At 43.1% G+C, this 13,268-nt stretch overlaps 1 protein-coding gene across 2 annotated transcripts in view; it reads right to left on the bottom strand.

The window, feature by feature from the left end:
* The window catches only part of LOC139411401 (amyloid-beta A4 precursor protein-binding family A member 2-like), a 68,441-nt gene that overhangs the window by 18,222 nt on the left and 36,951 nt on the right, over positions 1-13,268 (bottom strand). For both annotated transcript variants that reach the window (XM_071157707.1, XM_071157708.1), the window contains exons 2-3: positions 5,107-6,460; positions 1,775-1,855 (exon numbers count right to left, since the gene is read on the bottom strand). In XM_071157707.1, the coding sequence (XP_071013808.1) occupies positions 1,775-1,855; positions 5,107-6,438 (1,413 nt within the window). In that variant the 5' untranslated portion in view covers positions 6,439-6,460. The remainder of the gene's footprint in view (positions 1-1,774; positions 1,856-5,106; positions 6,461-13,268) is intronic.

Genomic DNA, 13,268 nt, shown 5'->3' with positions numbered 1-13,268 from the left:
ATTATTTACTTGAGGCTAAATAGATTTTATTGATGTATTATATTAAGTTAAAATAAGTGTTAATTCAGAATTTGTGTAATTGTCATTATTACAAATACATTTTTTGTTTGTTTAAAATCGGCCGATTAATCGGTATTTGCTTTTTTGGTCCTCCAATAATCGGTATCAGCGTTGAAAAATCATAAATCGGTCGACCTCTATACTAGATGACCTTTGGTGTGTGAATGACAGCCTGGCCAGACAAAACCATGTTAGGATGATAAGACTGGGTTGGGCAGAGGAGAGGGTTCCTATGGAGGTTGCGCAGAGCAGAAAGGGCTTTGTCACAGAGCGTCATTTGAACAGTCAGGTCAAGGTTGAGTGATTTTCCCTGATGTAAACACACAGCTTGCTGCTCCCAACCAGTGACTTGACTAGAGTCAAAAAAAGGGCACAGCCAATTCCCTTCCTTTCAGAGCAATGGAAGTGAGGGATGAGGTTAGCAGCCTTGTATAGAATGTCCCTGAGAGAAATGTCCACAATAATAACAGTGGTGATTTCCTTAAGAAAACTGGACAACCACACTGTGTTACCTGGAGACAGGGACTTAAGTCATTCATAAACACAGTTAATTGATTTTCATAAATCCTCTGGCACTGGCCTTTTAATGATCTCAAAGCCTAAGACCAAGAGGCATGGAGAGGCAGCCTTTAGTTATTATGCCCCCAGCCTCTGGAATAGCCTGCCAGAGAACCCGAAGGGGGCCGAAACTGTGGACATATTTTAAAGAGATTTTAAAACACATTTTTAGCTTTTCTTTTCCTTAGTGTGCTTTTTAGTTGTTCAGTTTGTATAATTAAAAATATATCTTATGTTTGTTGTGTAGTAAATATGTGACTCACCTGTATTCAGTCTTACGTAGCAACATTTGAAATGGTGTTTTTTACTTTGGTAGAGACTCAGAGCTACAAAAGAGACTCAGAGCTACAAAATTGTATATCATACACTGCATTTGAGGAACAATGGGGAAGTAATTCTGCTGTGAAAGTTGATAAACTTGTAAACTCACTTTTGAGAAAATGGCCTTTGAATGTTTTGGTATCTAGTGAAGAGCTCTTCTTTGCCTACACCCATTCAACATCGTTCACACCCTCTTAAGCTTTAGCCCCACCCATCTCGTTTCCCCCTCGGAGCATTCAGAGCGCACACTTGACGCTCTGGCCAATGATTAGTTTACCTCTGGATAACATGAAAACAGCCTAACCAGCCCCGCTGGTAACAATTTTGTTCCGCTTTTTTGCCGACGTTTACTGACACCGGCCATATTCAACGGGTGTTGTACACTTTAGCTTAAAACATGTAGCTAGCTAGCTAGGAAAACAATTAACCTAGCTAAGTAAACAACGTGTAAGATCACACATATCACATAACGTTAGCTAACGAGCCAGCCAGCTAACGTTAGCTAGTTAAATAACAATGAACATAGTGCCAAATCATGTCGTTACTACCCTGCATGAATCTGCTGGGAGCTAACCAACCAGGTTCAATGTTAGCTAGCTAACCTCTGAGATACAGCTTTTTATTTTCATTGTTATTATAATTTTTTTGTCTGAATTCTATAAATAAAGATTGATTTGATGATAAATAATCTGTATGATAATAATCTGAAGAAAACCCCTTCACACCCATGACACCGGCTCTGAAGGACAAGCACAGGACAGTAATAATACTGTTATGTATTCCACATTATATCATCTGTCGCAATAAATTTGGACTGCAGACAGAGACAGTTTACCTCCGGGACATTGTTGTTCTCCAGCGGCACGTTGAGGTCAGAACGCTGCTGTTTCCTGGGATGCTCCGCACCGTTGGTCATCTGTGGAGGTTAAACCAGGGGTTAAACAGGGACCAGCGGGCAACAGAGAGTTAATAATACATTTCCAAGCAGACAGTAGAAAGAAAAAAAAAGGACCGGTTCCTTAGGGAGCTACAGCCAACAAACATTAGTAGTAAAGTCTGATACATTTCTCTATGGTCCAGGAAAAGAGAATAGTTGTAATGGGGGGTAAAAAAATAAAGGTCATGCTATTACTAGACATGAATTGAGATCGGTAACACGTGTTTCTGTAAAATTACACACACACACAATAACATGTTGACTTGAATACTGCTATTGCCATGACAGTTCACATTTACTTAGCAAAGCATGACAAAGATGATGAAATTGCTCTCATTTCATATTTACATAACTCAACAATCCTTCTTTTTACATTGACAGCACCGCACAAAGTCCTGATTAGTATTCAACATCTACACAACAGCTTGAGCACACAGTAATTCATTAAGAATCATGTCCATTTGTTTGACAGGATAAAACAAATCTCTGCCCTGAGGAAGGAGGAAGTCTCAAACCTAAATCTGATGTTTTCAAACACTTCAGTGAGCCTTTAATCCCAGTACCTGAACGCTGAAAGCATTTAGCAAAACATTTACAACTGTTGAGTAAAATCACAAACAGTCATCGAATTTAACCTGGGCAGTAGATTTTTTATTTGTTGTCGTCAGTGACTGTTCCTGCACAATATGTGCTTGCTTACAATATAATCCAGTTATGTGGCCTGTCCCATTTCTCTCCAACACAGTAAAGAGAACACACACAACCACAAGCACACACACATTACACACATGCACACCACGATGGAGCAGGTGTGTATCAGCATGCTGCCATCCCATACTGCAGGGCACACGCTCAGGCTCTCCCCACACCTCACCATCTGGCAGGGCTGGGGGCGAGAATGGTAGAACACAGAGGAGCTTGGTGGAGGACAGGAAGAGGCGTGTTTGTGTGTGTGTGTGCGTGTGCGTGTGCGTGTGTGTGTGTGTGTGTGTGTATGTATGTGTGTGAGGCTGGATCTGAATGAGGGCAGTGGGCATGGGAGATAGGAGAGGGGAGCTCAAGGTGTCTGGCTGTGGCTGGGGGAAGGGAACAACCTCACTAGCTGCACTATAGCTAAAATGCAATAACCTGCCTGTCAACCACCTCACACATAATAAATATCCCCCTGTCGCAAATCTTGGTTTAATGGCTGGGGGGCAGTATTGAGTAGCTTGGATGAATAAGTTGCCCAAAGTAAACGGCCTGCTCCTCAGTCTCAGTTGTTAATATATGCATATTATTATTAGTATTGGATAGAAAACACTCTAAAGTTTCGAAAACTGTCTGAATGATGTCTGTGAGTATATCCAAACCCATATGGCAGGAAAAATCCTGAGGAGAAATCAAAACAGGAAGTGAGAAATCTGAGCTTTGTATGTATTCTGAGTCCCCAATTAAATCCCTTTGAGATATTAATGATGATAATGATGATCCACTAGATGTCAACCATCCATAGAAATTTGAATGAGACTTCTACGGTGTTGTGGGAGTGAATGAGAGCAGAATCTATCAGGTGTCTGGCAGTCAGCCATTTTCTGATCACGCTTATTCCTCATGGTATCCACTTGCGTTTCATTGCTCATCAAGACACGAAGGAATACTCCGGTTGGAACTTTATTGAAGCTATAGGTTAAAAACATCCTAATGATTAAATCTGTACTTAGTTTGAAATGTTTCTTCGACCTGTACTATAACTTTTTGAAGTTTTTGTCCTACGTAACGCTGACCAGAATGAGCGTTTGGATATTTATACCAAATGTGCTAACAAAAGATGGTATTTGGACATAAATAACGGACATTATCGAACAAAACAAACATTTATTGTGGACCTGGGATTCCTGGAGTGCTTTCTGATGTAGATCATCAAAGGTAAGGGAATATTTATCATGTTATTTCTTGTTTATGTTGACGCCATCATTGCGGCTATTGTGAAGTTTACTTCTGAGCGCAGTCTCAGATTATTGCATGGGTTTCTTTTTCCGTAAAGTTTTTTTTAAATCTGACACAGCGGTTGCATTAAGGAGAGGTATATCTATAATTCCATGTGTAAAACTTGTATTATCATCTACATTTATGATGAGTATTTCTGTTGAAGGATGTGACTATGCAAAATCACTCAATGTTTTTGGAACTAGTGAATGTAACGCGCCAATGTAAACTCATATTTTGATAAATATGAACTTTATCAAACAAAACATACATGTATTGTGTAACATGAAGTCCTATGAGTGTCATCTGATGAAGATGATCAAAGGTTAGTGATTAATTTGATCTCTGTGCTTTTTGTGACTCTGGCTGGAAAATCTTTTGCTGGAAAAATGGCTGTGTTTTTCTGTGGCTATGTGGTGACCTAACATAATCGTTTGTGGTGCTTTTGCTGTAAAGCATATTTGAAATTGGACACTGTGGTGGGATTAACAACAATATTAGCTTTAAAATGGTATGAGATATATGTATGTTTGAGGAATTTTGATTGAGATTTTTGATGTTTTGAAATTGGCGCCCTGCACTTTCACTGGCTGTTGTCATATCGCTCCCGTTAACAGGATTGCAGCCATAAGAAGTTAATCAGTTCTAATGGCATAGCTCTGCACGAGAATCTGAACATAGCCTGGCAGTACATCTTGTGTCTCCAGCTGTGTTAAACACATGTCGTGACCCCACTCTACGAGGGTGCCTCGGGGGGAGTGGGACACGCATTTCCATTTCACCACACACTGTACAGGTTACACACTTGTGCATGTGTGAAACAGGACAAATATAAGCAGCCCCACGATTTGACCTTTAATGTATAACGTTAGTCTATACAGATGTCCCCCCTTACGGCATTGTACCATCCCCCACTCGGGTAGAGTGTAAAGAAGGAGAAGCATGGTTTAAGTGTTGGTTATAGAGCTTCTAAAATGGATACTTTGGTAAATGCCACAAAATCTAGTCATGTTTATCCGGGAGATTAGTGTTAGAGGCATCAGAAACTTTGAATTGAAAAAAATGAAGTGTGAAAATCAGTTTGATCACTCGGTCCTTGATCTAAAATTTGGACGAGCGAATAATGTTGGATTTCTATTCTGAGAACTTTCTCAACACATCACCTAAACTGTACATCTGACTTTTCATTCACATCATTTCAATAGAGGAGATTCAATGAGTGTGTATAGAAAATATCTATCAAAATGGCCTCTCCTTCTCACCTGTTCTTGAGCCCACTGCTGTCGCTCCTCCGGGGTGCGGGAGCGAACCTTGAAGCCCCTCTGGAGCTCAGGGTTGTTGTGCCGTGTGGAGGAGGGGAGGTTGAGGGACTTGGGTCTGCTGTCGTGGCGGTGTGGGGTTGGGGTGTGGGGGGCAGACTCAGGCTTGGCGTGGGCCTCAGGAGGGTGGTAATCACTGGGTACACTGTCTTGCACCAGCTCGTCAGGACTCTGGTCAGTACCACCGCTGCTCAGACTACCCATGCTCATACTCATCTTGATCTCTGCCACTATCTGGTCAATGTCCTCCTCCGCCTCCTCCCCTGTCTCCCCCTCCACTACCACTTTACGGCCACGGTATGGAGACCGCGATTCGTGAACCACGGAGTTCCCATTTTCCTCCTCTGGGCCATTGTAGTCCCCAGTGTAAGCAACCCCAGCTCTCACCTCCTCCTCTTCCTCTGTGGGTGGGGGGGACTCATGCAGGACGGCGGCGGGGTGGGGGTGGTGGTCCAGGACGTCGTAGATCTGTTCATCTGGGTCCTGCTCCACCACCTCACAGCGCACCTCCCCCACCTCCACCCCACCTTCTCCCTCCACCCACTCCTCCACCGCTTCCTGGCACTCGTCTGTGTCGCCCGGGGGCTCAGCCGGGACGTGCTGCACGGTGCTGGCGGTATAGTCAGCCTCGCCTTCGTTGCAGTCTATGCTGCCCTCCAGGTAGCTGTCATCCTCAGGGCAGTAGCGGATGTAGTAGGTGATGCCCTCATCCTCCTCCGGCAGACCTTCATCATAGTCCTCCTCCTCTGAGCTGTTGTTCACATAGTCAGAGCTGGAGTCTCCATCCAGGCTGTCAGCGTGGTCGTGATGGTGGCCGTGGCAGCCTGCATGGTCGTGGTCATTGATGTGACTGTGGACGTGGCCGTGGTCGTGGCAGTCTACATCGTCGTGACTGTGACCGTGATCGTGACAGCCTGCATGCTCGCGGTCGTGGCCATGGCACTCTGCATGGTCGTCGCTGTGACTGTGGTCATCATGGCCGTGGCAGTCTGGGTGATCGTGGTCATGGCTGTGTTCATGCTCGTGTTGCGGCTCCGGTGTAGTAGGTGTGTCCGGCCGGCTGTCCGTCAGCTCTGGCTCCAGGCCCTGCTGGCGGCAGTAGTGGACCTCCTCCTCCTCCCCCGGCCCCTCCTCCTGCTCCTGGTCGTGCTGCTCTGGGGGGTAGGCGGCGGTGCAGGGGGCCCGGACGGGGGGCTCCACCATGCTGCAGCTGGAGCCGCTGGTCCCTGGCCTCTTCCTATGAGCCATCGCTGGCGCTGGCTGCTTACAGGCCATGCATCTCAAATGGTCCTCAGTCCTACAGAACGCAGAAAGAGAGAACCACACCATTAGAGCTATACTGCTACAGTGCAATCATCACAAACAACAGCTCAATTAAATACAGTGCAGGAAGGCTACAAAGATGAAAAGTTTTGTAAGTGTTATGCCCCCCAGTGAGTGAGCCTAATAGACACAGTGAGAGAGTTAACCACTCTGTTGTCCGACTGTGAAAACCTGTTAGGGCCAATTACAGATGCACTATGACTGACAGGAAGGAAGGAAAGGCACGGTGGGATGTTTAGTTTTTCATCATCACATTCAAAACAAGAAGACGTAGTGAGGGAACCAATAAAGGTTTTTGAACAACTGCTCTACCCAAAATTACAACCAACTAATTTCAGTATTACCACAAAAATGGAATAGGCAAGTGGAAGGGGGAGAAAGTAAGGAACTTGTCTGTCGGCATTGCATTAAAGACCATACTTGGTTAAAATAAAATTGTTATGAATAAAAATAAAAAAAGTATACCAGGTTCATTTAAGGACCTGAAATTGACAGCTGTGCCATATAGATCGCAAAATAGTTGGGAAGAGATGTTTGATGTTCCGATTCCATAGCACATGGATCTTGAACTGATACACAAAACAACGCAGGATTCAAAACGCAGATTTTTTTTCAATTTAAATGATTATACAAAATTCTTGCAATCAATAGAATGTTATATAAATGGAGGATACAACCATCCCAGCTCTGCAGATTTGGCTGCAAAGAGACAATCATTAGATCATTTGTTTTGGTACTGTCCATAAGTAGCTTGTTTTTGGTCACAGGTTCAGGACTGCAGATAGCACTGCTGAGTGATCTGAAAAGTCAGTCAATCAATCAAAAGTATAATACTCTTGCAAAAATGTGTATCTTTAATTTACAAGCTTTAGACATTTTGAGAATAGAAAGTTTAAAAGCTTTGGTGAAACACCACAGCACAGTTGAAAAATATATAGCAAATAGAAATCCCAACTGGATGGTGTTCAGAGATAGATGGGAGGGTAGCTGAAGGATGGGACTAAAAACAAACAAAAGATAACTGTTGTAAAAATATACTATGTCGGTAAAATGTATATAGTATTTATAAGCTGGAAGTAGAAACCTAAGTGTTGCTGTCCATTAGTTTACTCAGATTAGGGGAGGGGTGGTAGCCTTAGGGGAAAATAATAAAATATTATATAAAAAAAAATATATATATATATATATATATATATATATATATATATATATATATATATTTACAAAAAAATATATATAGTATATAGGGGATTGGAAAGGATGCAGACAATTACATTGATGGAAGGCCCAATCTATCTACAATATTAAAGCTGATCTACCCCTTACATAAAATGTAAAAAAGTATAATAAAATAAATAAAAGGCTTTTAACCACATACACATCCCAGCATCTTACAACTAGCATCGTAGAAGCACTGATCTCAGTGTGGAAACCGTTCCAAACCATCATGTGCACCTCACCTGTGGTAAAGATCAGGAGAACTAGTCTGACAAAACAAAGAGTCTGTGCTCTGTGCATACCTCTAAGTTAGGTCTAACTCATCCTAACATAGCATCAATGCCTTTACAAATGGTTGATGCACATTGATTCCCCTGCTGAACACAAAAACCTCTCTCTCTTTCTTCGAACCTGCGACTGGACACAGGATCTCTTCACCACTGAAAGACTTGATCAATTACTGCTATTGGAGGCAGACAGGTTCTCGAGTAGCTTACCCACACCCACATTTAAGTGCTTACTTAGCACTACTGCATTAGCCTTGGCACAATACAGAACTCTGCTCAATACAACGCTTTGCATGGAGTTGTGTTTGGCCTGCGGACAAACGTCTGAGGCAAGAGAATGAAACAAAGAGGGAGCCTGCCTTTACCTTAAGCTAATTGGACTTTGACAGTCATACAATCGATACTCAAATTGGAGGTCATCTCTACACAGAGGCCGGTGAATATTCACTCCTAGATCGGGAGAGATTGGCGAAATGTTCAGTCTCCCAGAGTATCTGCACTGGTATTGATCTGCACACAGCAGGGTGGAGAAAGGCTCGCCTGGGAGATTTGGATCATTCTCCTAATTCAGATTGCTCGAATCATTGCTAGGGTGCGGCCACGAGGAGAGCTGGGAGAGATTACGTTGGGGTATTTCTGGTGCTTCTGCACGCAGGGCCCTAAACAAATTCAACAATCTCATCAAAAAGCTATCAAACAGGGAAGGGACGGTATAAGTCACGTGAGAAGCCATTAATAGAGGATGCACACACACACACAAGGCTGTGAAGACGAGTGCCGGCACAAAAATATTAGATGAGTATTAAAATACTGCGATTTAAAGAGAGAGTGACCTGGTGTCCCACTTTCTCTCCTTCTCTCCTCTATGTTCCTTCCACCAGTCTCATCTCCACCAGTTGCCACTAACAACTGGCTGCTCTCTGAGGGGCTTTTGTTGTGCCTTCCCCCTCTTCTCTCTCTCTCCCCCTCTGCCCATATTGACGTTTTGCCATCACATGTGATTGCAACAGCTAATTCTCCCCACTCCAGCATCCACAGGGAGGCAGAGGCCACCTCCCCACCTCCCTGTCCGTCAGGAGGCTGTGTCTGGGCATGGACGAGGTGTAGCTCCAAAAGCGCACATTCACAGTCACAACCCACATTATGGCCATCCATTCAGGTGACTGACTCAGAGTAATACTGCTGATGATGTTGCTAGACAAAGAAGCTGCCCACTGGAAAGTCTATGGGGAGAGCAAGTTCAGACACATGTACAGAACACATGATTCCCCATTCAACCCAGCTTTCTATCGTTATAGTTGGTACAATAGGAAATGTGATAGTTGAAACATGCGGTAGATAACTGACTGGCAGAAACTCATAAAGAGCAACAATAATAAGGCATGGAACTATATGTCCTACCTCTGTCTCTGGTCCTGAGCAGTAGTAGTGTTGAAGAGGGCCAGGCGTGTAGTGATACAGGCATATTGCCCTGCCTCTTACCCCATCCCCCACCGGCTGCTCTCCTCTACGCTCCTCCCTGCTCCCCCTATTATTTCCAGCATCCTCTAGCAGCCAGCCCAGCCCCGCCTTGCCACTCCCAATGGGCAATTATTAGTGGCTAAGAGTAGCTGCCTCCTATGGGTACCAATGACCTTTCACCATCTCTTTGTTTGGTTCTGAATAAATCCACCACATGACCCCTGGATACATCTGTTGACTGAGTGTTTCCACCAAGAGTGTGTATGTTTTACCTCTCCTTCAATGTATTCTGTCTGCCTGGATCGATTTTGTATGTGCAGAGTGTCTGTGTGTCTACCTGTCTATCAATAGAATTTCTGAGGTGTGAATCATTCAATCCTCCCAGTCCCCAAATAGCTTTCCCAAATTCTGCTTTGTTTGGGCTGGGCCGTATGAATTAGACTTGACAGCTTTTATTGAATTTGAATACATTACCATGTGAATGACGACCTATCACAACAAATACATAAGGAATCTGTCCTACCTGTTCAGGGCAATTTGTATTCTGTCTCCTGGTATATCCCTAATTCAAAATGAAATATAACGCAGAACGATCTACATACCGTTCGACCTTTTCCCCATAGACTACTCCTCTCACAAAGATGTCATCCCCTGAACGACACATCACCATGTCAATGTGAATCCAGACACCAGCCAGTGCCACATGCCTATTGTGTCCAAGTTCCAAGTCTCCCTCATCTGATTACAGGAAAACATGTGACAGACCTGACGACTAAACCCTGGTACAAATCACAGTTGGTCCTTCTTGAACAAGCAGCCTTAATTAGAATAGTGACAATGAGCGTCACAGTGAGGAAATGACTGGAAAGCGCACAAAAACAGCACGACAGTAAAATATACGTTTTTTTCCCATGTGCTTCCTATAATTAGGGCATTCTAATATGCATGCATGTCAAGAGAGGAATATCAAAGCGGTTTCTCTATGGCCGTTCCCTCGTGATATAGGAGCTTATGCAGTATCTTCGTGTAACACACATACTGTCCATGCCCATGCTTTTCTTAATGACTTACTGTATTCTACCTGTGGAGGAGGTTAATCTGCTTCTTTCACAGCAGCCCAACCATTCTAACACTTAACTTGACAACAAGGAAACAATCATGTTTATATTCTACTGGATATATTTAAATGAGCCTATAGCTTGCTGGAAGTACAGTAAGGACAAAATTCAAGCAAGACTGGTGTTAACAGAAACAGTGGCATTGGCAGCGCCTATATCGTATTGCACGCAACAACAGTGAAATGGATCCCAACTAATTGGCCCTAATCACACTAGTAATTGCACTTCAGCGCTTATTTTATTAGATATGTAAAACACCTCCTTTGTAAACCCCAATAGGATGGCTTAATCACTTCCTTTCCAAACAAGCTGCAGTGTGTTTTCGCTGTCCTTTCAGCTTCCATCGCTGTCGTTGCAGCTCTCTGTCCTTTCAACTGGCACTGCATCTGGCTCACATTGCAATAGAGAAACCTATCAGAATATTGATCAACACCCACTGTAGAAAACTCCACTCCACACATGACAGGATCATGTTCAAAGATCAGTCTCACACACCACTGTTCTGTATAGGGTAAAGTATGACCAGACAGACACCCAAAAGAAATGTAAGTGTCTATAGACGGGTTAGCTAACAAGTCACGAAAACAATACGCCTCCTTCAATGGGGCAGAAGGCAGTGTGTTGTTATGGTTCTGGATGGCCAGATAGCTTGCAGCAATGACAAGAAGCTGCCATGTGGGGAATCGTAAGTGGCTCGTTTCAGCTAGTTTTATCTTGTTCTTGATACCCATCCGTCATGTTTTGAGGTGTTTTTACTAATGTCACGTCTATGCTAATATGACAAAAGAATATCGCTAGCTAACCAACAACTGTTAGAAAGAATTTGAGAGACAACAAGTGCTCATTGTGCAAATGTACTTGTGTTTTCAATAAATATTGGAGACAAAATATAGTTTACATGGTGTCAATAATCTACGCCAACCCCGTCTGCTTTGCCCCAAAGTTACACACAACACCGCTCTCTCCTACAGCACAAAGAAACAGAGGTGTTAAAAGGTTTTATATTAGGTGTATTACTGGGAAGGTTCAAAGCGGTTCAAGTAGAAGGTGTTTTGCACCTACAAAAGGATGTTACATACTGAATGATATGAACCGAATAACAGATGAAAATCAATCGTAAAATGGATCAACAAAATCGGGGAATTGCTCCTGAGAGTCTTAAATAAGTAGGTGCATCATTACTCCTACCACTGTAATGATTCCTACTGTTAGGTTAACAGGAGATGTGTCTCCTTCAATATTTACAGTATTATGAAAAACAGAACGTTTGGTGTGCCTTGTTAAAAGCTGCCCTGTTCCTAGGCACATGCAGACATTTCTTTAGATCCCCAACACAGGGCCTCCTGCACATCACATCAGACTGCAGTGCTATGATGCATGATTCAAATTTAACAGGCAGAGACGTAATACAATTTGCTGAGGATTTACTGCACCTCCATGCCTGTGTCCATAGGACCACTTTAAGCCGTACACTCCACAGAGCTGGGCTTTACAGAAGAGTTGCCAGAAAAAAAGCCATTGCTTAAAGAATAAAATAAGCAAACACGTGTGGTGTTCACCAGAAGGCATGTGGGAGACTCCCCAAACATATGGAAGAAGGTACTGTGGTCAGATGAGACTAAAATTGAGCTTTTTGGCCATCAAGGAAAATGCTATGTCTGGCACAAACCCAACACCTCTCATCACCCCGAGAATACCATCCCCACAATGAAGCATGGTGGTGGCCGCATCATGCTGTGGGTATGTTTTTCCATCGGCAGGGACTGGGAAACTGGTCAGAATTGAAGGAATGATGAATGGTGCTAAATATATGGAGATTATTGAGGACTGTTTCAGTCTTCCAGAGATTTGAGACCCGGAGACGGAGGCTCACCTTCCAGCAGGACAATGACCCTAAGCATACTGCTAAAGCAACACTTGAGTGGTTTAAGGGGAAACATTTAAATGTCTTGGAATGGCCTAGTCAAAGCCCAGACCTCAATCCAATTGAGAATCTGTGGTATGACAAAGATTGCTGTACACTAGCGGAACCCATCCAACTTGAAGGAGTTGGAGCAGTTTTTCCTTGAAGAATGTGCAAAAATCCCAGTGGCTAGATGTGCCAAGCTTATAGAGACATACCCCAAGAGATTTGCAGCTGTAATTGCTGCAAAAGGTGGTACAAACCCACAAAAAAATACATTTTAATTCCAGGTTGTAAGGCAACAAAATAAGAAAAATGCCTATACTTTCGCAAGCCACTATATACAGTACCAGTCTACTGGTGGCTACTTTGAAGAATCTAAAATATATTTTGATTTGTTTAACACTATTTTGGTTACTACATGATTCCTTATGTGTAGTTGTGATGTCTACACTATTCTTATTTTTTATTTTACCTTTATTTAACTAGGCAAGTCAGTTAAGAACAAATTCTTATTTACAATGACGGCCTAGGAACAGTGGGTTAACTGCATTGTTCAGGGGCAGAGCGACAGATTTCTACCTTGTCAGCACGGGGATTCGATCTAGCAACCTTCCAGGTCTCAAATCTCTAGGCTATCTGCCACCCCAGTGTACATTGTAGAAAACAGTACAAATAAACAAAAACCCTTGAATGAGTAGGTGTGTCCAAAATTTGACTGGTACTGTACAGTGGGGCAAAAAGTAATTTAGTAAGCCACCAATTGTGCAAGTTCTCCCACTTAAAAAGATGAGA

This window comes from Oncorhynchus clarkii, chromosome 6 (genome assembly GCF_045791955.1).
Source record: "Oncorhynchus clarkii lewisi isolate Uvic-CL-2024 chromosome 6, UVic_Ocla_1.0, whole genome shotgun sequence".
In the NCBI taxonomy this organism is placed as follows: Eukaryota; Metazoa; Chordata; class Actinopteri; order Salmoniformes; family Salmonidae; genus Oncorhynchus; species Oncorhynchus clarkii.
The sequence above is the reverse complement of the archived record's forward strand: the minus strand, read 5'-3'. Positions and strand labels throughout refer to the sequence as shown.